The following is a 26128-nucleotide window of genomic DNA, read 5'->3' as shown; positions in this document are numbered from 1 at the left end:
CCGGGCCCCCTGGGTCCTGTGTCTTGCAGGGTGAGGTGTGACGCCCTCAGCGTTGGTGCTCGTCATCTTGCTTGAGGTTGGCCCCAGGCCTGCAGGTGTTTTACTTAGGGGCTGTGAAGAATCAGTTTTCTCCCATGCTGCCCTTCAGAATCCAATATAAGACCTCCGATCCACTGTACTGTACCTTTGCCCAGCCCACTCTCACCCAGAAGTGAAGCAGAGGAAGCTGCTAGCTCCTCCCCCACTTCTCCTCCCACTCCACCAACTGCAAAGGTTTGAACTTGACTTCTGCCCACTAGCTTCCCTGCTCTTCTGGTTTAGATTTACTGTTGCAATGAACAGAACTCAGGAATGTTGTCCTTGCTTTGGAAGTTCTGATTTTCATATAAATGCCCCCATAGCCACTGGCCTTGTTTGCCTGATCTGGTGCCATCCTCAGGATTAACCCATGACCTTCATTTCCAGGGGAATAGTGGCGCAGAGGGCTTGCTTTCTGCCACCTGTCGCCTTCGTGTTGCTGACTGGCTCCTCCTTTCCTTGCAGGGCTAAGGAGGCTGATCAGCTGAAGCAGGACCTGCAGGAAGCCCGTGAGGCAGAGCGAAGAGCCAAGCAGAAGCTCCTGGAAATCACCACCAAGCCCACATACCCGGTGAGCCTGGCTGGGGGCTGCCAGCCTTGAGCTGCTGCAGACCTCACAGCTTTCCCTTCCCTCCCAGCCCTTCTGCTCCCCTGCTTTCTCTGGTTCCCTGGGTGGCCATGGCAGAGTGAGTGCTGCTGTGGGCCTGCAGCTGGGGACTGGAGAGGATGCCTGGTCTGCCGTCTGGCCTTGGACAAGTCACCTGTCCAGTTACTTAGATAACAGGCAGCAGGGCCTTTCCCAGCTCTGAAATGTTTTTCTTATTCTAAGTAGTATAGTCCCAGGTTATCCTCAGAAGAGGATAGGCTCTGGATGCCAAGCTGAATGTAACCTTCAGCTACCTGCATATACCATATATTGTCATTGTAGTTCTGGGAAGGGGTACCCCATGTACCTCAGAATGAATGATTGTCACGTAAAAACAAGCTTCCAGACTCAATTTTGGGACAAGGAGGCAGACTTAAATTTAACAGGGCCACACAGTGAATAGAGAAGTCTTCCCTGCCCCTTCCTCTGTGCATTCAGTTCAGTAGACTATTCTGTTCCATGTAATACCAGGCAGATGCTCAGTCTGTACCCAGACAGGGTGCACAGGGGCCTGGAGGAGAATGTAGCCCAGCCTGAGGAGCGGCAGGAGAGGCATAGGGTGGCACCTGGGCAGGCTCTTAGAGGGGATGTCAGAACGAGCTAGGTGGGCAAGAGACTGGGGGGGTGTTTTCAACCACCACACAGGTGTGCACATGTAACCCACAGGCACAAACACACGCACTGGCCACTCGTACGGCATAGGCAGTGAAGAGGTGCACAGCGACTGAAGTAGCCCAGGGTTTGAGGTGGAGGGAAATGTGAGCAGTGTGCTCCTGTCATCTGCTCCGGTTCTCTAGGTTACCCCAAGCCAGCCATTCCTTATTGTCTCTCACGGCCCGGTGGGTTGAGTGGGCTGCTGGTCCTGCCGCAGGTTGCCACTGTCTGGGCTGGGCACCTGAGATGTGGGGGGTTCGTGGCTGGCTCAGTCGATAAGAGCATGTGACTCTTGATCTCGCCATGGCAGGTTCGAGTCACACGTTGGGTGTAGAGATAACTCAAAAATAAAATCTTAGAAATAAATAAAACAACGCACACTGGAGCAAACTGTATACACTCTACATGCAGTAAATAAATAAGTTGTGGAGGAGTTCATATCAGTCTTTTAATCATATTTCGCAGTACGGATGGATTGTAATTCATTTAAGTGGTTCTCTGTGGATGAGTGTTTAGTCTGTTTTCTTCCGCAGTTGTGAACAAAACTACAGAAAATACCCCTGAGCACAAATCTTCGCACATACGGTGAATATACTGGTAGAATAACTTCTCATAAATAGAGCCGTGGGGTTAGGTTTTCCGTCGAGATGCTCTCCACAGGGGTCGTACCAGTGTCTGTTCTCACCCACAGTGCAGCACTCTGTGCCCATCTTTTCGGAAATTTTGATGGACTATAGCGTATGTACAGAGAAGTGCCCAGATTATAAGTGTACAGCTTGATGAATTCTCACAAACTCAATACACCCATGCATCCAGCACCCAAATCAGAAAACAGAACGTTCTAGTACCCCAGAAGCCCCCTCTCAGCACCACCTTCAACACCCACGCAGGCAGTCTGCCTCAGGCCTTGTCATCGTCTCAGATGAGTACTCGGGGCCTCTCCCCTTTCCCAGATGCCGTCCCAGACTCAGCCAAGGATCCAAGGGTGAAGAGAGAGGCAGATCTTCCTGCCCTTAGGAAACTTGCCAACAGTGAGGAAGAAGACATAGCCAAAAGGGATTTTTTTTTTACAGGGCGGAGTTAGGGAAGTGCCCTAACAGAACCAGAAACACAATGTTAACGCATAGCAGAGAGTTGCCATCTGGCCAAGAGGGGTCTAGAAAGGCTTTGGTGAGAAATCCTAGTATTTGAGAAGGGCCTTGAAAGAGAGATTGTGTATAGGGAGAGCAGTGATTTCAGCAAAGGAACAGAAATGGTACTGTTCACATTTGGTTAGGGCAACCAGTTCCTCGGAAAAGCTAGACTAGATTGGGACCATATTTGAGATGACCCTTTGTTTTGGGATGAGAAAGTCCTCACATCTAATCCCTTCATCCTCTGCTTCAAGCCCTCCTCTGTCTCCATCTGAACCCAAGCCCCTCAGCATGCAGGGTAGCTCCTTAGGGTCTGGTTCTGTCTCCCACCTGCCTCCGTCAGCGTTCTCACTGAGCCTTCTCTGTGCTGCCCAGTTCCATGCCTCTTGCCAGTTAAGCTTTTTCCTCTGGCACATCATCTGGTGCCAGCAGAAGCAGCATCTCTTCTAGCAAGCCTTCTCCAGCTCCCTTGGCCACTGTTTACTCTCTGGCTACAGCATCTCTCTTACCTAACCATGATGGTCTATGAGCACCTCTGTTGACTGGATAATACTTTCAGCTGTTCCAAGCTAGGGACTCTGTCTTGTTCTCTGCCTCTCCAGCTCCTAGCCCAGGGCCCGGGGTCTTCTTCAACGAAGAAGTGAGTAGGAGTTTGTTTTTCAATTTGGCTGAGCACGAAGAGCTGTTAAAGATTTGAGGGGAGAGGAATGTAATGATTTACCTGGATCTGAGATCTTTGGGGTCTATCACCTGGCAGCAGCCAACATGGGTAGATTGGAGGAGGAGAAATGAGTGACAGTGGTGATGCGAGGCCATGGTGGTGCTGGGTGGGAGCAGGGCCCGAGCTGTGCCCATTGCCTCTGTGGCTGCTGGAAGGGGATGGTAAACACAGCAGTGACTCAGTTCTCATAGAACCTGGCCCTCCTAACTGGAGATTTCTCATTCATAGCCCATGAACCCAATTCCAGCACCACTGCCTCCTGATATACCAAGCTTCAACCTCATTGGTGACAGCCTGTCTTTCGACTTCAAGGATACTGACATGAAGCGGCTTTCCATGGAGATAGAGAAAGAAAAGTACGTAGTCCCCCCTGACCTTGTCCCCTCCCCGCTGACCTTGTCCCCTCCCCAGCTAGAGTGGGGCCATCTGGACCTGGAGAATGTGGAGGGTCACCATAGGAGCCTGTCACTAGCCCTGCAGGGGTTGCTCTGTTCCCACCCTCTGAAGGAAGAATTTCCTCATCAGAAGTGAAGGACTAACAATGATCCTTGATTGGTGACCTGGAGTTTATGGCGGCTTGAAACCTCATCTACAGTCTAGGACTGCTTGTCAGGGATCTCCAAGTCAGTCAGACTGCTGTTTGCATGGAGGTAGAGCCTGTGATAATGTCCGAACACGGGAACAGAACAGGTTTCCTGGTTGTCTTCTCTGGCGCTTGAGACAGGCGCGGGTGGCACTTCCCAGGTTTAGAATGAGGGTCAGGGAAGAGACTTGGGTTCAAGGTCGGAGGAAAGCAAACATCTGGGTCAGGCTAGCCCTGCTGCTTGGGGCAGCCCTGAACTGAGCCCTGCCTGCCCTGTTCGTAGCGGCTTCTGCTGTGCGCTCCTCCTTCCTTTCCCGGTTGGTGGAACCGAGGCAAGCAAAGAGTCTCGCTGCAGAAGAAATCCGGCTGCAGTTCCCCCAGTTCCCAGCCATAGGTAAATTGGCCGCTTGTGCAGTCAAATGCTCTACCACTGAGCTATACCCCCAAATTGGCCGCTTGTGCCACGGCTTGCTGGAGAACCATATAGAGTGCCTGGGTGGCGGGGCTTTCTAGCATTGTCTCATTTCATTCCTGCTAACGAACATCAAGCTGACATCAGAGGTAGGTTTTAGTGTGACATTTATAAATGAGATCTACATCGTTTAATGAGCTCATCCAGCATCACAGGGCTGGTGAGGGGCAGAACGAGGATTCAGCTCCAAGCCTATGTGAGTCTCTGTGTGAGGCCTGTGTGAGGTTCTCACCTTGTCCAGTATCCTTGGGCTTGCTCTCTCAGGACAGTGTCTCCTTGGGGCCCAGGCTGAGCAGCCATGGCCTCTTTATCTGTGGTATCTGCTGTCCCAGTTGCCCTTCCAGCCTTTCTCCGATGACCAGGCACAGGGAGCATTACATGGTTATGAGCAGGTGAGGCTACTTTCTGTTGAGTCCTGTTTTTTTATACTTTGAGTTTCCTTATTACCGGTGTACATGACAGACTCCACATGCCAGCCATGGGCATCGCTACAGAAAGTGCCTATGTTTGTGTTGCGTGGTTTGCCTGATGCCCTTGAAGGCGGACACTTTGAGGATGATTTCCAGATTTTCACCGTCACAGATACAGAGTATTTACTTGCAGGCGATGGCGGGGATCTTTTTCTTCCTGGGGTTGCATGCTCTTTAGGAGATGACATCGCAAAACAAGTCGGGATGTGGCCAGGGCCTATCAGAAGAGGTCACTTGAACAGAATCACTTACCAGAGCAGGACTGAGACAAGGAAATTGTCTTGGTTGCCAGGAGTGTTGATTCATGTGTCGTTGCTTGTGCAGAACTCAAAGCTCTCTGCCGTCATGGGTATTTGTAGAGACTACTTTATGAGAGTTTACCAGAGGCCTTTCCTGCACTTGCTTTTACTTAATTCTGACCATAACTCTGTGAGCATTACCCCGACCTGTTAGGTGATGGGCCCAGGCTCTCTCAGCCTGGGAGTGGCTAGGCAGAGACGTGGACCCTGGACTGCATGGGCCCCTGAATCCCATGTTTCAGGGCCACCAAAAGCTGTGACACACACTGTCCTTTTGCTGACAGAGTGGAGTACATGGAGAAGAGCAAGCATTTGCAGGAGCAGCTAAATGAACTCAAGACTGAGATCGAGGCCCTGAAACTCAAAGAGAGGGAGACAGCCTTGGATATTCTGCACAATGAGAACTCCGACCGGGGTGGCACCAGCAGCAAGCACAATACCATCAAAAAGGTATGGAGTCTCCATTCCTTCTCCGATCAGGACGGTTGTTAATGAAATGTGAGGTTGGCATCTGGTTTCCTGAGCAGCCGAGTCATTAGACTGTTACCATTTTTTATATGTACTTGAGGAAATTTTTTAACTCATGCCAAAAAGGGAATTTAATCCACCAATGACTGTGAACCCATTGGCCTGATGGAAGGGGAGCCTGTGTTAAAAGCTCAGATGAAATGAATCACTGTTACGAGATGGGTTTTGATCCATCATTTAGCAGTAAAGCGATTCTGTCTTTTAAGCCAAGGGGAGTTCTGCCCAGGGAGCTGTCTTACTTCTTGAGAAAGCAAAACGAAACAGAGGCTGTTGAGAATGGTCTTTTTGGGTTTTTAAATGCAAGGACTATAAAAAAATTCTGTTCTTGTTTTAAAGAAACCAAATCCTGAATTTTTTTTTTTTTTTAAGATTTTATTTACTTATTTGACAGACAGAGATCACAAGTAGACAGAGAGGCAGGCAGAGGGGGGTGGGAAGCAGGCTTCCTGCTGAGCAGAGAGCCCGATGCGGGGCTCCATCCCAGGACCCTGGATCATGACCTGAGCCGAAAGCAGAGGCTGTAACCCATTGAATCACCCAGGCGCCCCCTAAATCCTGAATTTTTAACATTTTTTCATACTTAACATGTAACTATCTAAAAGAAGCTTAACGTTTTAAAAAGTGAAATTTCATTTATGTTGCTAGTAGTTTCAGATCGTTCTCTACTGATACTTTGAGCTTTCAACATTTTAGAGGAGGTTACATTACCTCTTTTACAGGCATGTCAGCCCAAGAGTGTATTTCTCTCACATTGGGCAAAGCAGAAATGGCCTATCCTACTAGTCACCTGCTTCTGACTGATAGCCCAGGGTCAGGCACATGCCTGTAAAAGAGGTGTCATTAAGATTAGATTGTTCATTCAGTTTCGATCTTGATGGTTTAGATAGGTTTTTTATTCTTTACCTTAGTCTTTAAAGTGGTGTCCCAGGTTAAGGAGTATCTGGTGTTGTTGTTTAGATTTTATTTAAAAAAAAAAAAAAAAAAGATTTTATTTATTTATTAGAGAGAGAGCAAGAGAGAGCACGAGTAAGGGCTGGGAAGAGGGAGAAGGAGGCTTCCCACTGAGCAGGGAGCCTGCTGTGGGGCTTGATCCCAGGACTCCGGTATCAAGACCTGAACCAAAGGCAGATGCTTAACCAACTGAGCCACCCAGGCGCCCCAGGAGTATCTGTTTTCAATAGTTGAGCTGTATCTGAAAACTCCCAAGGGCTCCTTACCTCCTTGCCATTGTTGATGGGTATAGTCAGGAGCCCGGAATTCTCCCGAACTCCAGTTTAGTATTGGCACCCGGTAGAGAATTCCTTTTACTAGCATAACCGGAAAGGAAAGACTTTACCCCAGTGCACATTCTGCTTTCCTCTGCTCCCGTCATTTACTGGGTTTCCCTTCCGAAATGAAATTATTAAACAGTTAGCAGAAGGAGAGGTCAAGTGAGGCCTCACGCAGGGAGCCTAGAGGTAAAATGACCCCTGGGCCAGTGAGCCAGTCCGCCCTTGAAGGAGCCAGTCCGCCCAGTACCGTCCCCTCCCCAGCCCCCGGATCCCCTGTCTGGGCCCCCGAAGCAGTCTCATCTTTGCAGCTGCTGTGGTGAGCTGGGCCCTCAGCCACGGGGACCTGGAGTGCTGGAAGCCGGAGAGACCTGTTTCCCAGCCATAAACACAAACAAATGAAGTCACTTGTCACAATTTCAGGCCTGTCTGAGCATTTTGCAAATGGCACATGTGGCATTGTTGATATCACAGGGTATGTTTTTGTTTTTCTTCATTTTATTTTGCTGGTTTAGCCTCAAGCCCAAGGCAGAAGACCTATCTGCATTTGAGCCCTCAAAGTAGGTTATTCCCAGGTACTCTGTATGTGGTGATGGTACTACCCTCTGTGATACTAACCCATGCATGAGCTTGCCTGTCTCTGTCCCTGGGCCATGCTGAGCCCTCCCAAGGGCAGGTGGTACCTGGGTACTGGCCGCAGCATGCTTTGAGTCTGAGAGCAGGCGTCCACCCTGTGGGGCCAGACCAGCCTCCAGGGGTCCAGAAGGCTGCCTCGTTCTGAAGAGCATGTCATGGGGCTGTAGGACTGGCTGTCCTTCACATCTTGTGTTATCGTTGGGCTGGGGATGGTCGTGGCTTCTTGTCTAGTGAGGTCTGTCTAAAAGTCCTTTGTCTCAGTGGTGTAGTCCTTAGACAAATAGCCCGAGCATGGAAACGGGATAAATTGGGACATCTTTAACTCCAGATCAAGACTTTCATGTGGTGACAGTTTCCAAAGACCCATGGTCATAGCGGGCCACTTCTGGTGGTGGAATGAAGGGGCTGCCCGCACTCCCTTGTTTCCCGTTAGAGCCTCCCCTTTCTGTACACATCCTCTTTCTTTCCAAGTCAAGCAAACCACCAGCACAGCAGTCTGATCTGTAGTCTGTCTAAGTGGACCGTCTGTCCGTCGGCGCCATAAAGGCCATCTCTGCTTCAGCTCCGCCATAGCCTGGGGTAGAGCTGTGGCCAGCACGAACTCACATTGGGACAGCCATCGGCACCCAGCACATGAGCAGAGTCAGTGGTTGTTGAGTGAATTAGTGGAATGATTGTTGCTTTCCTTCTGCAGTGCTTCATCATCCTCCCAACATGCCTCAGCAGTAGGGGAGCATTTTAGTGCCCAGAATAACATAACACCCTCCCTGTGCTCCTGATCCCCAGCGGTATGAAAGCCAGTGAGTCCACTGACACCCGACGGTCACGTAGGACATGTCCTTTGGTGTCCTCAGCACAGTTTCTGCTATTAGAATAAAATAAGCTCATTGGAAGCTTTCTTTTTTTTCTTTTTCTTTTTTTTTTTAAAGATTTTATTTATTTATTTGACAGAGTTTATAAGTAGGCAGAGAGGCAGGCAGAGAGAGAGGAAAGGAAGCAGGCTCCCTGCCGAGCAGAGAGCCCGACATGGGGCTCAATCCCAGAACCCTGGGATCATCACCTGACCCGAAGGCAGAGGCCTTAACCCACTGAGCCACCCAGGCGCCCCACATTGGAAGCTTTCTACCAAAAAGCGAGATCTGGCATAAGATAGATCTTATTTGCGGTTATTATCCAAGCAAGAGAGGTTCGCTATTAAAGTCCCAGATGGATCGCATTACAAGATGGATTCTATCTGTCAGTGGCTCCAAGATCCCATAGCATGAACCCGATTTGTGTGTGATGCTTTGAGTTAGCAGACTCCTGTTTCTTCAGCTTTCATACCACACATTGACATCAAAGGCCCAGAACCAAGACGTGCATGTTCTGAGCAGGGCGATATGACCGAACCCCAGAATTAGGCAGGACAGGGGGATCATCTGTTCTCATGACCCCGTGGTGCCCAGAAGACCATGGGGTGGATCCACTGTGGTTTCCTGGACTTTGTGGCTGGCACCGGGCCCAGCAGAAAGTCCCTTCCTGTCTCAGCCGGTGCTGTCAGCTATGCCTGCATATGACCCTACCATTCCACCTTGAGACGATTTCATTTTTCTTCTTTCTGTAATGATTCAGAACGGTTAGATTCTTCAGGGGCCTGATTTTGACCATCAGTTCTCACTGAGCTCTTATTATAGACAAATGAGGTTTGATTTGTAGTCAAATTTGTACTGCTCCTAGGACATTCACAGAAGCCTTTTTTTAAAAAACATCTTGATGTGAACTTGTTTTCAAAGCAGGCTGCCATGTTCCAGTTAATCAAGGATTCTGATTACTCAAGGGTTAATAAAAGCATGTACTTGGCTTTTAATACAGCTGGACTTATCTCAGGATCACTAGATGAAATAATGGAGTTTTTGCTACACCTGAAGTTTGATACCCTTTCCATTGCCTGGACTTCGGTAGTCCCTGGGGCCAGTGACTACACTTGCCGAGCAGCCACCTGCCTGTTCAGAGGGAGCTCTGGGGTCGTGCCTGCTCCCAACTGGGCCAAAGTGAGCCTAACTGAAGAAAAAACACCACTGTGGGCTTTGGAAGTGAGACCACTGAGAATGTAAAGGGCAAAGCTCCATCTGCAAAGTCCGGGATATGGAAGGCTGGCTGGTGGTGAACTAGAGAGTTTCACTCCTGAGTCTTGGTTCAAAGCAGCCTGCCCTCCTTTTTGTTTTGTTTTTAATGTTTTCTGGTCCTTGATTTCTTCAAGGAAAGAATGGATCTGCCTACCTACCTACCGTGATCCGGGCACGTTCCTCCTCCTCCTCCTCGCCTTCAGTGCTCTTCTTCCTAACCGTGAGGCTTCCGTGTCTGACACTGTCTGCGCAGTACCCTCGGGGGTGCTAATTTCCAGGGGTTTACCCTTTGGTTCAGGGGTTACCGTGTTCCCTTAGAAATGCCAAGAGGCTGTCTGGTCTGGTTAACTGAGCTTACCACTGCTTTGCCACTTACTTTCTCCATAATTCTTACTTACTCTTAAAGCCCAGTGTCCTCACCTACTATAAAAAGTGAATGAAACAGTCCTTAACCCCCAGGATTGTTTTGAGCAGTAAATGAGTTAATACACAGGAAATAGCTCACCATAAGACTTCAGCAATTAATTTCCAGGAATTTGTAGGTAAAAACTTAAAAAAGCCAGAATTAACTTCCCTGGTTCTTTTACTATCTGATTTGAGTTTGCGAGGGTGTATTTTGCCCCTCCTGCCGATCTTAACTCCCTACATTTTCCCCCTCAACTGACAATCAGTTGGTTTGACATTTGCGCCTGACCCAGATTGGCACGTAGTGATCAAAAGCCATCTCCCCCACCCCCGAACCGAGATTCATTTCATTCTCAGGGAGAGCGACAGTGACACATATTTCTGGCCTCTGAGTCTTGTGAGTGAGGGAGCGAGGTCTAGCAGTGAGACTGGGGTGAGGGGAACACAGGTGTCATGGGCTTCAGAGCCACAGTGCTAATGAGGTGAGCAGTGGCCAGCTGTGCTGCACACTTGGGAGGCGAAAATGCAGTCTGGGAGCTTGCACACTTCAGGGTCTTGCTTTCATCTCCTCTCAAGGGACACATTTCAACTCCCCTGATCCCGAGCCGATCTGAGTGCCCACAGACTTGTCATCAGTTTTGTGCCCCCAATCTCCAAGGAAGCATGGGATTTCAAAGGAAATTGATAGATGAGAATCATGGGGGTCATAGAGCTTAGAACACTTGTTTTATTAGTAAAATGGTTTGAGCCTTCAAGGTCCAGCTATGGTTTGCGCTGGTGGAGGAGCAGGAATGAGGAGCCCCGACAGTACTCTGAAGCCGTAGCTGCCTCTTGAATCAGGAAGACATAAAAGTCCAATGTCATCTTCAATTTGCGCGGACTCCCCTTGGAGACGTAGGGCTGGCGAAGTGAAGTAGAACACTTAAAACACCCGGGGAAGTGATAAATCACAGGGCAAGACTGCGTATGCGTGAAAGGCGTCTCCCACAATTAAAACAAACGGCCAGAGCCTCCCTGGTGACCTCTGGTCAGCCACCTCTGAACAGTTTCTGTTGCTGGTGTGTGGTTCATGTGTTCAGCCCTTCCGTGACCGCGGTAGCTCAAGCCTAGTGGCTCTGCCTGCTTTGCAGACTGGGCCCTGACCGCTGCAGCATCCTCCTCCCTGACATAAGAGGCAGCGCACTGGCTCCCTGGCTCCAGAATCTTCTATTGTTGCTGTTGTTGAAGGGTGGCAGAGGCTGGAGCAGAGCAGAAGAAGAAAGGGGGGTGGGCACAGGGTGGAAGCAAGGATTAGCAAGGCCCAGCAGCAGGCAGGATAGAAAACACATGGAAGAGAGGGCAGTGGCGAACTCCTCCCCACTCTGGGGGAAGCCCAGGGAAGGCGCTGGGAAGCTCAGCCTGGTTTCAGGGAATGTGGTCTCCCTGGATGCTCCGGGGCTCACCCCCCCAGCAGAGCCACTCCTACCTCATACATGCACCAACTAGATGTGCACGGGCCTCTCCATTGGGGTGGGCTTACTGTTCTCTTGCTTGTTTCAGGTAGCTCTCTAGGTAGAAGGTTCTGTCAACCTCTCTTCCAAAAGACCATGACCTAGATCCTCTTTTTGGTTGGGAGACTTTACCCCGTCAAGCAGTTGCCCTTTGGGAGGCGTTGAGGAGCCTACAAAACCTGCTTTGCCCTCCTAGGATATTTTACAACCGTTTGGAAGTGCCGGAGGACATTATTGGGCCTTATTTGATGCAGTAAAACATCCCATTTGGTCCCTCAGCACTGGAGATGTGTTTCAGTGCAGCTCTCCTCCAGCACCTGATTTGTTACTGCAACAGTGGGAGGGAAGAGACGGGCTGCAAACTCATTCTGCGGGCTGGAGGTTCTGTTCTTAAAATCCTTGCCGTGATTTCCCTTCTGATAGTGGCGATTTGAAAACAACACCAGGATATCTGCAACTTCTTGCAGAGGTACTTGGCGCTCAGAGTATGCCTTAGCTGTGAGTTAGCCTCTACCTGCCCAGGGAGGTCAATCAGGCTGATTAGTCCATTTTCCAGACAGAGGAACGGGGTAGCAAAGGGCCCTGCCAGCATCACACGGGCAGCTCAAGACACAGGCATGCATCAGTTTCCAGGCATCTTCCTGCTTTAGGTCCCTAAAGGATTAGTGTATGAAAGAGGCCCTCAGGGTTTTCCCTGGCCGATTTCTCTCCAGAGCAGATGAAGAAGCTAATAGCAAATTGAATGAATGTGTTAATTGGGATGGACTTGGCCTTTTATCCCACCCCTGCTTAGGGGTAAGTGTGCGCACAGCTCTCTCCCCGTGCACATCGCCAGATGGCATCTGGGTGCAAGCCATCACTAGCAAGATGACAGAAATGCTCAATCTGGCCACCTTACAGCAACTGTCCCCTTTCCCTGGCCCTGCTCCCTCAGCTCTGATTTGGAAGGGGGAATGTTGATTATACCCGAAACCAAAGATTATGTTGGAATTTGCCGCTGCTGGATTTGGCTGTCACCTTTCTGCTCCAGAGTTGGCTCTCTCCTGGAGGATCCCAGCGCCAGAGAATCTGCATGTCCTTTTGAATCTGTGCCCTCCCCCGCTCCTTCATTTTCAATATGTAGTGGCGGAGAGGAAGTATAACATGATTTTAGGGCTTGCATTTCAATTCCACTGCATTTTTATGGGACAAGCAGAGTCTCCGAGCCTAGAGTTATTAGGTTAGTACCTAAAATGGGTTCAGCATTGTGGGTCTTATTGTTGAAAATGAATTAGACGGTCCCCCTCCCACCTTCCTTTCTCCTCCCTGGGGATGCGTGGATAGAGGCAAGGCCTCCAGAGACGAGTTGGATGAATCCTGGCGCTCTGATTAGTTTTGTTCTCCCAGCTTAATTGTAGCACTTCCTTTCTCTCATCACTGATAGCCGAAGTGGCTCTGTGTCCTGCCCACCCCCACGCCACCCCTTTTTGCTTTAGGAACAAGATTATCACAATGCAGTCTTGTGAATCAATTTTCCCTATGTGCTGATGAAAGTGTAATTCATTCTTAATCAAGCAGCCTTGCTGCTGCAGGCTCCGTGCCGGAATACATTTCGTTACCCTCCCATCACTTTGGGAAATGATTCCCCCAAAAGGACTTTTAGAGGAGAGCTGGAAGGAGAGTTGGCAGATCGCCTCCTGTTGTGTTTTTCCAGCAGGGGGCACTATTGGGAATGATGCTGGAGGATCCTTTGTAGCTGGGAGCCTTCCCCTGGGGGGGGGGGGGGGTTGGGGGGTTGGTGAGCCTGGGCTTGTCACAGGTGCCTTCCAGGCTTGGTGTCCCCAGACCCTGGAGCCATTTCTCAGGAGCGGGCAAGTGCCAGATCATTGTATCCCAAGGGGCTGCCCGAAATGCTCACCCTAGCAGGAACCGGTTGAGTCTGCATCTGGCCTGCATGCCCAGGTTAGGGAGCGCCTGCTGGGCACCCAGTCCTGCTGAGGCTTGAGAGCAGCCAGCCTCCTCTGTCTCTTTAAGGAGGCATATATGTCTGCCGAATCTGAACTTGGGAGTACGTGGACGTGTCCACGTGGTGACACCACACACACCTGTGATTGCTTGAAGAGGTGTAGCTCTCTGGGTGGCTTCCTCTCCTGCCCTTTCCCAGCCTGGTGGCCACAGACAACTGGCAGTTTGAGGGACGAATGAGCAGGAGGCGAGGGGGACTCTACCGGGCTCGAAGCTGTTGATGCTGGGCAGGAAGAAGGGTCCAGGCCCAACAGGTGGATCAGAGCCCCTGTAAGATAAAAACCAAGCTGTATAGATCTGCGGCAGGGAAAGCAGAGGAAGTTTGTCTCCTCCGAGTGGAATTGGATTAGTGACAGACTTGAACAGCCGGTTCGGTCGAGAGAGAACTTAATTCCTCCTGTATTATTCACACGGCTGATTTTAATCAGATGTGAAGAGACAGCTGGAAGAGAGAAGCGGGTCAGCCCAGCGCCTGGTGAGGAAACTTCATGTTCTCTTAGTCATCTTCAGGGAACTGGCAAGAGCACTGCGGGCTGGGGGCTTTGCGCAGGGCCTGTGTGGTTTACTGCTTCCCCAAGGCACTGGGCATGACCTCCAAGAGCCCCGTGGCTAACCCTTGTCTGGAGTCAGTGTGACTTTTGAATGGCACGTGGCAGACACGGTCACTAGTTGTGTTCAGACAGAGCTCTTGCCGCCTGTACTCAGGAAGAATCTGAAAAGGCGGACCAGATTCAGCCCACTCCAGAATGATGCAGCCATTGTCTGCAAGGCATCCTGAGGCTTTTCTGCTTCAACACCTACTGAAGCTCGGAGGAGACCTCTTCCTGGTCAGACGTGGAGATAAGCCGTGGTGGTGTGGTCATAGAGCCCATGCCCCTTGGGGAATTTGCCTGGCTCCTAGAGGCAGTGCTCCCCTGTCCTGTAGCAGGTCAGGCAGGAGGATGAGGAGGGGTAGCGCTGGGCCGCTAAAGAGAGTGCAGGGTGGTGGTGGGGGAGCTGAGAAACTGGCTTCGGTTCTCACGGTGTGACCCATGGGAGCTGACCCGCAGGAGCGAGGTGAGGGCATTCGTCAGGCCAGCTCCGTGGTGCTGTGAGGAGAGAGCCGGTCCTGTCACTGAGCGACAAGGCCGACCAAACATTGATGTGGGCTCATACACCTTAGGGCATGAGCGGGTGGCAGGGAAACCAGGACGCTTGTTAGCCAATTCTCATGAGCACACAAAGACACACAGAGGCCGTTTGTTTTCTGAAGGGCTTGCTTTGTGCTGTGATCCTCTGAACCCTCCCCTTCTCTCTTATGAATACCTCCTGCCTGTAGCTGTACAGTAAACGTGACAGTCAGTGAGGTTTCTAGAAATAGCAGGTGGTGACAGATCCCACAGGTGAGAGGAAGCAGGCCGGAGCACAGCTGGGAGCTGCTGTTGGCAGTGTCCAGGAGGTCCTCCTGACCTCTGCCCCTGGGCTTCTGAGTTGCCGCCCAGAGGAAGGAACCCCAGGGCTTCTCCTTGCAGACCCTTCTCTCACTGGCTGCCTCCCCCACCTGCTTTCCTGCACGAGCACAGGGAGAACTGGCTGGCTGACTCAGGAGGAGAACATTTTGATATCTAAGAGAAAGAATGCTGCTAAAGGGGGAGCAGGCAGAGGCCAGGGTGGTGACTGGATGGGTTCCAGCAGCAGATAAGTGGGCTTATGGAGGTAATTTCCTCAGACAGCAGGGTCCCTAATGGAATTAGGACCGCCAGGAGCCACACAACAGTCAAGTCTGCCTGTGCCCGATGCGGGAGGCTCCTAGCATCCTCAGTGGCAGCAGTGTGGTCAGCCACCTCGGTCTGGTGGGTCTGCCTGTCACTGTAGCAGCCTAGTGCCTTATGGAAGACCGTGGTGCTCTCTCCTCTTGCTGAGGGCATGGGTCTACGGTGCTTTCCTACTTCTGTGTGGCCAGAGTATTTGACTTCACTCCAAACCCTTCCTCGGACTGGGGTGCCACTTCTGCTCTTGCAAGATAAGAAGTCAGGCCACGTCCCTGGCCTGCAGTGTCGGGTGCGGATCTAGGGAAGCCTCTGGCCCACCGGAACAGGGTTTTGCATCCCAACAAACACAGGCTTGAGTAACTGGAATGTGGTGCTGCCGGAGCTGCCAAAACCTTCCCCTGGCACCTCAAGGGGACAGCCAGCATGCAACTTGGGTAGAGGATCCAGGAATTCTTGGAGCCAACATCGTACAAACGAGCGGAAGGCTCTCGGAGGCCCCTGCAGCCTGGGCTTCCTGCCTGGGGAAGTGGCCAGGTCTCTTGGGGGCAGCCTCGTGCCCGATCTTGGAGGCTGTGAGGGCCGGCACAGAGCTTGAGCCTGCCCTCTCCTGCACCACCTCCAGCCTGCACTCTGCCCTGCTCCCCCCTGGAAGGAGAGCCAGGGCTGGGGGAAAGCGGGGTGTCGTGATGAGTAACAACAGCTGTTGAGTTCTCAGCACACCTCACGCATGTTGCTGAGTGCCTCACGGTGCTTCCCAGTAACTGCGTGTCCCCCTGTGAGGAAGGGGCGCCACCACCCCTCTTCACAGCCGACTGCTGAGGGCACAGCGAGTGAGTGACCCGCCCAGGGCCACCCAGCTGGTCAGTGCCTTTGGATCAGGCAGCCTGGCTGTGCCTGTGTGTGACTCAGTGTGGGGAAGGGCTGTGGGTGTCTCCCTGTCCCCCTGAGGAGCCCACCTGAGGTCTAAGAAACCTCAGTGGAGACACGGGGTTTTCACACCTTTTTTTAGGGGGGAAAAAAAAGTGTATTTATTTATTTAAGAGAGTGAGAGAGCATGCATGTGAGCATGAGTGGAGGCAGGAGGCAGCGGGAGAGGGAGAGACAGTCTCAAGCAGACTCCATCCTGACTGCAGAGTCTGACACGGGGCTCAATCCCAGGACCCTGAGATCAGGACCCAAGTAGAAGCCACGTTGGACTCTTCATGAGTGCACCATCTAGGTGCCCCTGGTTTCACACCTTTTGATTTAAATTCTCCTCTGAGAGGATTTTGTCCCAGTGAGACTCGGGTTCTCGTTCTTTCCTGGTTACCATTGTGAGTCCCATTATCAGAGAGCACATAACTCCTGGCCGTTCTCCTCTGACTGCATTTAGGGAGAAACCCATCCAAACTTGGCTCCCTTCTAGAGGGAGTTCCATTTAAGCAAAGAAATGAAAGCTCTCTCCAGTCTTATTAGAGCTGGCTCTTCCAGAGGGCTTCTGAAATTGGTTCCACCAAAGAAGACAGCTCAGACGCCTCCCTACACTCAGCTTGTTAGTCAGGAACTTCAAGGCCACAAGATTTGGCAGGGTTTAAAGAGCCGGCTCTCAAGCTGTCTCATCTGAGCACACCGACGCTGCCTGTGTTTGATGGCGAAGCGATGGGTTTCGAGCCTTCCTCCCCCACCTTTAGGGAGCAGAGATAGTACCAAGGACTTTTCAGATTTAGAGACTGCCAAAGCTCGAGGCAATGGCCAGACCATCCAGCTGGCTTCTGTGGTTTAACTCCAGCGGGAAGAGGCTCAGAGAGGTCCACTGAGGCCACACAGCAAGCTGGTGACAGAGGAGAATTAGTGCCCAGATCTTCTCAGCCCCATGTGGAGCTCTTGCCTTTCCTGTGCATCCCACCCTTTCTAGCCTATGTCTGATTCACTCAGCAAACACTGGAGCTGCTACTAGGTAGGAAACAGTAAGCTAACTGGGTTTAGGGGATATGAAGGTGATCAGTGTCCCCCTTTCCTAAAGACCCCCTTTGCCAAGTCCAGGAGCTGGATGTAAAGCACAGTCTCACCCAGGTGGGTGATGTCAGGAGTCGGATGCTTCTGTTGGGGGAGATCTGGGAGGTGGCTTCCTGAGTCCGGGGATAGGGGCTTAGTAGTCCAGGGGGTCACAAACTCTCATGCCTTTGCCAGCACGCCAAGAGCTCAACCCCTGATCCTCCCCTTCCCTTCTGCTGTTTCCCCACCCTGTGCATCTCAGGGCAGCAGCCTTCCTGGGAAGGTCTTGTAGTTTCCAGACAGAGCACTGCCCCTTGAACACCATCCTCCTTGCCCAAACCAGCCTCAGCTAGAAAGATCATTGCCTCCCAGCCTGTAGATGGAAACCCACTCTGAGCTGCCGGGTCACGGGCAAGTCTGCTTTGGGGCCACCAGGGGAACCAGCAGTGGAAGGGACACACACCTCCTTGTCTGACACAGGACTGCCTTGCCTGAGGCTTGTGCTGCCAAGCTGGTCCTCTGAGCCCTGGAGACTATGAGCATCCCAGGCTGACATGACCATAGGCAGGGCCTCACAGAGGCACATTAGAGACTCCTGCAGATGGGGACGTGAGACTCTTAGAGTGTCCAGGGAGCTCCTGCCCTCTGTGAAAAGATGACATTGACGACATTTTCCTGCTGACATGCTTCTGTCCACCAGCCGTCCCTCCTGGCATGTCCTCATTTGTCACTTCCTCATTTGAGCTCCTGGGCAAATCTGGAAACTTACTTGGGACTGCCCGCCAGCTTCTTCGGTGTCTCTGAGCAGTCTTCCCTTTCACTCCAAACCAGCCCTGAGGTTGGACCCCTTAGTGCCCAAGGCAGGACGGCACCTGTCACGAAAGCAGGAATCCAGCTGCCTTTCAACTTCTTCTCTGCTTCCTTGCAGCTCACCCTGCAGAGCGCCAAGTCCCGAGTGGCCTTCTTTGAAGAGCTCTAGCAGGTGCCCAGCCACCCCAGGATCTGTCACGTCTGCTGCTCCCAGCGCCAGAGGGATGGGTCAGACACCGTGGGAGTCCTCGTAGGTGTGCTGGCTTGGAGCTTCTGTGGGAGCTCTGGAACTTTCCCCAGCTGAGTGGAGAGCCCAACCCCCTTCATGTGCAATTGCCTTGAACTGTGACCTGCAGAGAGCTCTCTTAAGGGGTTCTAGCTCTTTTTAAAATTTTTAAAGAAGTATTTGTCTTTCCTCATCTGATGTGGGGTTCCATACTTCCTTTGTCAAAGGCACCCTGGGGCATGTGGGTCCTTGTCCAGCGCTGACCTCCCCAACCCAGGGAAGTGGCTGTAGGGAGTGCAGTGCATGGGAGCCCCAGAGACAGGGAGGCTGGTGCCTCTGCCCCCACCCCACCCTGGGTCCCAGAACATTCATCTCCACTGGTGAGGAACTGGCATGGAAAGAAGTGTGGCTTGCCTAGGCCCAGGCCCGAAGCGACCTGCCTGCCAGCCTGCCTGCTGCATGTCACCGGCGAGCTGGCGTGTGGCTCGTGACAGGCCACACAATGGGTCTTCAGCCCAGGCACCCCCGAGACCGCGCTCTGGCTGCCAGCTGGTGGGCAAGGGGGAAGACAGCTGTGACGGGGGGAAGACTTCAGGCTGAGGCTGTGATGACGGGCCGGCTGCCAGCAGAGGGGCAGGGAGGCCAGCAGAGCTGTGTGGGAATCTACTCCACAGAACACGCGCTCACGCCCCAGACCAAGGGAGGCAGGCGGGAGCTGTGTGTCTTCCTCACCCCCCTTCAACCTTAGTCTTTCCTGCCTGTGGCAGGCTGGGGAGCTCCCTGGTCACTGGTAGTTAGCCCCTGGTAGCCCAGCCAGGCTCCATTTGGGCTTCGAGTCCCCCCAGGTACTTCTTGCTGAGCCCCCCGTCTGTGCAGCTGACCCAGATCACCTGTCCTGGCCAGCGCCAGCAAGCCCTTCCTAAGCCTTGATTGTACTGGGCCTCCTTTTGGTGTTGCCCTTGCAGCCCAGGCTTTATCTTATAGTCCCCCTTGGGCCGTACGGGGTCCCAGCACAAGCCAGGTGCACAAGCCAGGTGTCCCCTCGCTGTTGGTGCTCTGCATCGGCTGTGCATGGCTTTCTGCTGCTTGGGCAACAGCGGGTCCCAGAGCCACCCCAGGCACCGTGCTGCTCAGCTCGGGGCCACTTTCTCTTCTCTGGTTTGGTGGTGCTGCTGTGACCCACTGGCCATTCAAATCCCTCCAGTGGGGTATTACACAGAGTAGGAGATAAGTCAGAACCAGCAAGAAGAGGCTTATTAAGTGTAGACATGTGAGTGAGGGTCTGGAGATTTCCTGGGAGAGGGGGGCGTCTGTGATTGTCCTCTGTGGTTTCGAGAAACTCACAAAGATCCTGCCTTCTTTACATAGTCAGGCTGACCTGATGGTGTCCCCTGTTGGCCACCCCCCCACACACACACACACCTGGGACCCCCTTGCCCTGAGGAAGGCAACCGTGTCTGTACTCAAGCTTGGGGCATGCAGGGTAGAACTCCACCTCCAGTGCTAAGTGTGGATGGCTGTGGCTGACAGGGTTTCCTTGTCCCTCAAAACCCTCTTCCCCCTAGATGTGGTCCCAGTAAAGCGAGTCCTGAGGCGTTTGTAATGTAGGGAGGGCCTGGCTCTCGTGTTGAGGCTTTGTCTCCCTGGCCTCACCACCCACCCCTGAACTTCCATGACGAGTTCCTTTCTTTCCGACCTGCAAATTGAATCTGTAACAGTGGCTGTGGGCACAGGAGCATGGTAGTGGTTTATATAAATGCTGTCGGGCTTTGTTTTTTTTTATTTAACTGCTGTGTGTGTCTTCCAAGTCCGGGAAATGCCGAGCCATGTGGCCACAAGGGAGCCAGCTGGCATCTGAGCTGTGGCAGGAGCACCCTCGGGCCCAAGAGCAGACTGGGGGGAGGGGTGCGGTGGGCAGCAGAGCCTCGCTCAACCAGGAACACTTCAGCCCTCGTTGGAGGCGGGAGCTGGCGTGTACCTCCCAGAGACGGGTGGGCGGAGAGGGTGATGGCCCTCCGAAAGGCCCTGAGCCACAGCAGAAGGAAAAGGAATGAAAGAGGAATGTGGTTTTCAGGGACTCGTGCCTGTGGCTCAGGTGACTGTTCTTTTCGAGTGAACATTTTGGGGGCATGGGATCTTATTAGGTAGAGGCCTCTGAGCCCCCCCTGAGAGCAGGGCCCTAGCCGCAGCAATTTCATTTGGCCGCTGCTGACGGTCCTTGCCCCACTGGTGACACTGCTTGTGGCTACGCCGTTGGCCCTTTGCTGCTGTGCACAGACCACCTCGTTCGTCCTGACCGGGGCCCTATGTCAGCTCCAGCAGCGCTTTGACCTGTGGTGTCCACTCAGTTATTCACGTACCTGCCAGGCCCCGCTAGACAACACCCTGTGCCATTATGTAACACTTCTCAAGTGATAGTGTTTTGTAATCTTGGGGACAGGCTTCTCTCTCCCTCTCTTCTCTCTGACCAATCAGAACAGCAAATCCAGAAGCCCACAGCCAGGACTGGGACGGAGTGCTACTCGCTGCTGCCGCCAGGGCTGGGGCTGCAGGGGCCACCTCAGTGCGGGGACAGCCCCTCCCAGCTGTCCTGGGGCCAGGCAGGCCCCTCCCCTTACCCCCGTGGGCTTCCAAGGAATCTCTATCCCTTTTCAAAGATGTCAGACCACACTTGTTCCAGTGAGGTCTGAGTCTCGTTTCCTGTCAGGGCCTGACCACGGAAAGCTATTTTCTATTCCGGGGGATTGTTGTAATTTAAATGATTGTTTTAATAAAAATTCTAAGCTGTCAAAAGTGTCTTGGGCTTCTTTGGTTTGCTTGCTGCCCCAGCCTGGGTGTGGCAGGGCTCGTTCTTGTGGGCGCTGAGGAAACCTGGCCTCCACCTTCCCTGCCTGCCCCAGGGACCTCACCTGTAACAGAAGGATCACCTTTTCCGGGTCGACGAGATCACCCCTTACTGTACTTTCACCTGGGAATGCCCTTCCTTCCCTACCACGCCCCGTGGGGCACTCAGTGTCTTGGAGAGGGCCCTGGACAGGGTCCCGTTGTGTTTCCTTTCCTCCCTGCCTGTCCTCAATGCCAGACCTGACAACTAGGGTGCTAGACTCAGCAGCCCCTTCAGGTGCTTCTGCATCCAGGTGTCCCCATTCTGGGCACTAGAGGAGGGGGTGGGAGATAAGGACTTGCAACTACCATGGGACAGCTCTATCTCAAATCATGCAGCCTAAAATGAAAGATTCAGGCAGTACAATGCCTTATCAGGCCTTTTCGGGGGCCTGCCACACATCGGAATACATTTCAGGTCTCTGTTGTACAGGCCAATCCCGAAAATAAGCTATCACAATTCACAAAAATTTCAGGAGTTGGAGATAAGTATAGTTTTTAAAATCTATTTTGGAAAGATATGTCTGAAGGCATAGAATTAGAAAATGGCCACAATTTTTATTTATTTTGTGTGTGTGTCCCAAGTCCAGGAAATGCCGAGCCATGTGGCACAAAAATATTTATTGTTTTAAATTTATAAAATTAGTAGCTAATTAGACTTAAATAATATGGAGGTGCTTCACTTCTTAAAAAATGTAGATTGTTATTTTCAGTGATTGGAAATAGTTTGATTGCCCCTTATAGTGTGAGCCAGAGAAAGTACTTCGTAAATACTGGTCATTTGAAGCTGCCCAGATAATATTTTTACCTGACCTTTTAAAGCCAACCTCCTAAAGATAGTAATATTCCCATACAGATCCTGAAAGCTCCATTAAATTGGGTGAGAGCAATAACATTACCTGGTATTTTGGCACTGGGGACACCAGTTGAGTTCTACTCTGCTTTTTTTGTTTGTTTGTCTTGACTGTGCTGTAAACCCAAAGCCGCTAGCAGGACCTCAAGGGCTCAATGGTAAGCGTTTGCAGCAGGGTCCCTTGGGGTCCCCAAGTGGCCCCTTCTGACCTCCCCGCCAGCACTTGGTCTGCCTTTGGTCATTGCCTGAGAGCCAAGTGCCTGGTGGCTGCTCCTAGAGCTGCCTGCCCCATAAGCCTTCGCTTTGGAGGAATGGATAGCGTGCCACCCACATACAACGGTGAATCCTGGACGCTGGGTGGAAAGGTATTGGTGCAACTGCGTCAAATCCAATTTCTTGCACATCCGGGGAAGGGAGCGTTGAGCTGTCCGCATATCCTCTGTCTCCCTCTCCTCTCCCTACTTGGCCGGCCCGCCGCGACGGGGCTCCCTGGCAGCCTGTCATGACTGCATTATGGCAGGTGGCTGCGGCCGCAGTCCAGTCCCCGATGGGCTGGGGAGTTGGGAGCTCGCTTGCAGGGAACCGGCTCGGGCGGATCATCAGCGCCACCAGCCCCTGAGCTGACTCAGAGCGGAGCCCTCGCCTGGTCCTCTCCCGGTGCCCACTTGATGCCCGTCTCACTGGGGCAGCAGCCCCAGAATAGCACCTGGCATCTTGCCTCCAAGCTGAAGAAATCCAGACCTGTGAGGAGTGCTGCATTCAGAGCGGGAAGAGGCTCCCCCGTCCCTGCCGTCCCTGTCCCTGCCGTCCCTGCTGGGCCAGGGGCTCTGCTTCTCCAAACCTGCTTTCCCCTCTAAAAAGAGGGTTGACAGTGACCTCTCTAGGTACCTCTGGAATGTTGTCTGAATAACGTGAAGAGCAGATTCTGAGCAGTACTCAGATTTCTAAGAAAAAGAGGGAGGACATGGGGCAGTGTCACCATTATTTACAAGTAATAGAAGCGGCACTTTTTTTTTTTTTTTTCTTGACACCCAGCCGGGGAGAGGGCTAAGGAAACCATAGAGCTGAAGGGCTCAGCCCTTCCTGACTTGGAACTCAGACCTGGGTCCCCATCCCTTCTCAGCGACTTGCCAGCCGTGTGGCCCTAAGCAAATTACAGGGCTTTTGTGGGGATTAATAAGAGAGCTCCTAGCACGGTGCCACTTGGTTGAGGGTGGCTCTTTGGGGAGGGGCGTTGGGGGAGCTGGGGTGGGCATTGTAAGGAGGAAGCAGAGAAAAGAGCAGTGGTGACCAGAGGAAGCTGTGGCTCGAGGGGTCAAGCCCACCAGCTGCCCCCAGTTGGGGGTGGGGGGAGCCGTCCCTCCACCTGTGCCGGGAGCTTTAATGAACTTGCATCTGGCTTGTTTGTCCTCGCTGTGTTTGCCCAGTGCCAGCTGCAAAGCCCTGGAGATGATAGATAACCCAGGCTGGGGCTGCATGGAAAGGATGTTCTAGTGTTGTCACATTAATGCCCGCTGCTCTGGTCAATAATTTACCGGAGGCTCAAGGCAAGAGAGGGGCTGGGTGGGCCACACCGGCTCCGCACCTGGCGCTCTTCCCCAGCCTGTGGGTGCCCGAGCTGTCAGAACCTAACCGCAGACACCAAGGAGGCATGGCAGTGACCTGATTTTCTCTTATCAGGCATAAGGAAGAAGTCCCCATGGAGTCTTGCCCATTTCCAATATAAATAATGTAATTCCCCCGCCTGCCTGCTAGGGGAGGAAGGGGCAACTCTTTGATCCGAAGGAATTAAGTCCGTAAACAAAAGGGAAAAGGCTGCGGAGGTGTCTCCTTTCAGGAACCTGCTGTGCCATTTGCCCCGAGAGAAAGGAGTTAAATGCAGATGAGAGAAGAGGATTGGTTGGGGGCAGCCTCGCTCCCCCACTACCCGCCCTCTCCTGATCTCCCTGAAGTTGCCCTTTGTCCCCGGCGAGCCAGGAGACACTCTCTCAGGGTCCCAGCCTCAGACCAGCCCCTGTGTGGTGTCCCTGTTCCCTCCCTGGACTGGCCCAGCTGGGACCACGGGCAATTTTCAATGGAGGATGATTCTGGGGGAAATCTGTGTGCCAAATCTGCTTGGTCTGGGATAGGCAGCTTAGCCCAGGGACCCCGGGGTGGGAGAAGGGTGCCCCCACTCTCCCCTCCTCTATCATGGGATGAAGGGGCCTGTGGCTGGTGGAGTCCCCCAGACTGTGTGCCACAAGGGCCACTCAGGCTTCCAGGAGAGCAGAGTCTGGAGTATGGTCCTTGAGAGGCTCTCTGCTTGCAGCTGTGTGGCCTTGAGTAAGTCCCTCTACTCTCTGGGCTTCCAAGTCCTTAGCTATAAAAAGTCAGGTTTGGGCCAGAGGAACTCTGGTGAAGCCCTTTCTTGTTCCAATAGTCTTCAAACCGCATGTTTCTAAAGGAATTCCTCAGGCTGGTCTCCCCAGGCCCTGTCAAACCAGTTTCACCACCCAGGGAGCCTGATGGGAAGTGAGGGACCCTCTCTCCCACAGGGGCAGTCACAGCCAACTGAGCTGGATTGGACCCTGGAACCGGGTGTCCTGCACAGCTGGCCAGGCTCGCCCCAGTCGGTCCCTTCTCCAAGCTCCACGCTCCTCTGGCACAAGTGAAGGACTGACGATTGTGGCGTAAGCCCCCAAGTTAATATGAAGGGCAGCGGGCACGGGGCAGGGCCCCCTGGGCTTTCCCAGGGCTTCCTCCTGAGCCCGGGCTCTTGTCCGCTTCAGGGAGAGAGGATGAGGCGGCAGGAGCTGGACCGCTGCGCTGTGGCAGTCGCGGTGCCCTGAATCCCATGGGGACCTCCGTTCCTCGCCCACGCCTCCATCCCTCCCCCAGCCTCCTGCTCCCAGCCTGAAGTTCCCGAAGCTGAATCTATTAAGTCCTTCATATTAGCCAGCAAAGGGGGAAACAACCCTCTTTCATCTTAACTGGAGTGAATTTGCATTAACACCTGGGGAGTTCTGTTTGCCTTGAGAAAGCACATTGCTATTCTGAGCGGCACACGCTGCGGAGTTAGTCCGCAGTATCCTATTCTTTTATTAATACGGCTTTTCTCTCCTCCCTCCTCTTTCCCATGGAAGAGAGAGAGCGGCTGGGGATGCCAGGGCTCCCCGCCCCATGTGGGAGCGTCCAGGGAACCGGTGGAAGGGGGAGCAGGGACCAGCTGCCAGGTGAAGTGGGCACCGCTTGCCCACAAAGCAGGCCTGTGAGCTGCCCCCTAACCCCCCAATCCCCCGCTCTGAGAGACTACCCCGTGCCAGGGACAGCCCCCTCCCTGAGCCAAAGCCAGGACCCCCATCCGCCACTCTCTGCTGAGGCCAGCCAGTGCTGGGTGTAGGGTGGAGAGGCCTGGGAAGGCAATGGGTGTCCACAGAGGAGGAGCTCCCTGGGCAGGGAAGGGGGCCAGGAAATACAGGTAACTCGGGGGGTGGCTCCCACAGGGCTGAAGGGCCCCAGAAGTCACGATGTGGAAGTCACAGCATTACAGGCACGCCTGACTCAGGGGCTGCCACATGTCTGCCCCAGGCGCACTGGTCCCAGACCCTCCAGCAGCAGGCCTGGCGTCAGCCACCCCCATGTCCTGTCAGCCAGGATCCCATCTGTGCAACTTAGGGTGGGTGCACCCAGGAAATGTTGAGTCTAGGTTGGGTGTGGATTGGACAGATTGTGGTTTTTCAAAGGAGGTTCTAGGAGAGAAAGGGGACACAGGGACGGGGCAGAGAACAGTAAGTGGTGACACATCAGCCCTTCTTGCTTTCTAGTCCTTCAGGAAGCCCAGCTCCTCCTTGGGTTCAGACCTGGAAGGGACTTACGCCCCGTCTTCCTACCCACAGCACTCACTGGCCCGGATTCGAAGCTGAGGGCTGCTCAGAGTCCAAGATGAGCGGTGGAACAGCCGTACAGCAGGTTACCTCCCATCCTCACTCCTGCTTCCTGGCAACCCCAGGAGACAGGGGGAGATGAAGGCAATGCGAGGCAGACAGCCCCATCTCCTCTGGGGTGGGGAGCTGAGCAGAGGGAGGGTACCTCGAGGACTCCAGGTTGCACAGCAGAGCTGGAGGGGTGGGATCCTGCTTCCTGTGGCACATTCCTTAGCT

At 53.0% G+C, this 26128-nt stretch overlaps 1 protein-coding gene across 3 annotated transcripts in view; it reads left to right on the top strand.

The window, feature by feature from the left end:
• Nucleotides 1–21046, top strand: part of NF2 (NF2, moesin-ezrin-radixin like (MERLIN) tumor suppressor) — a 79666-nt gene extending 58620 nt beyond the window's left edge. The window contains exons 13-17 of one of the 3 annotated variants that reach the window (XM_082698100.1): nucleotides 544–649; nucleotides 3461–3588; nucleotides 5341–5506; nucleotides 7368–7412; nucleotides 18146–21046. In XM_082698100.1, coding sequence (XP_082554226.1) covers nucleotides 544–649; nucleotides 3461–3588; nucleotides 5341–5506; nucleotides 7368–7403 — 436 coding nt within the window. In that variant the 3' untranslated portion in view covers nucleotides 7404–7412; nucleotides 18146–21046. Of the gene's footprint in view, nucleotides 1–543; nucleotides 650–3460; nucleotides 3589–5340; nucleotides 5507–7367; nucleotides 7572–18145 lie in introns of those variants that run through there. The other 2 variants (XM_082698099.1, XM_082698101.1) reach the window with 2 other exon arrangements.
• The last annotated feature ends 5082 nt before the right edge of the window (nucleotides 21047–26128 follow it).

The sequence above is a fragment of the Mustela nivalis genome (genome assembly GCF_964662115.1).
Source record: "Mustela nivalis genome assembly, chromosome: 14".
In the NCBI taxonomy this organism is placed as follows: Eukaryota; Metazoa; Chordata; class Mammalia; order Carnivora; family Mustelidae; genus Mustela; species Mustela nivalis.
Note: the sequence above shows the minus strand (reverse complement) of the source record. Positions and strands in the feature narration are given on the sequence as shown.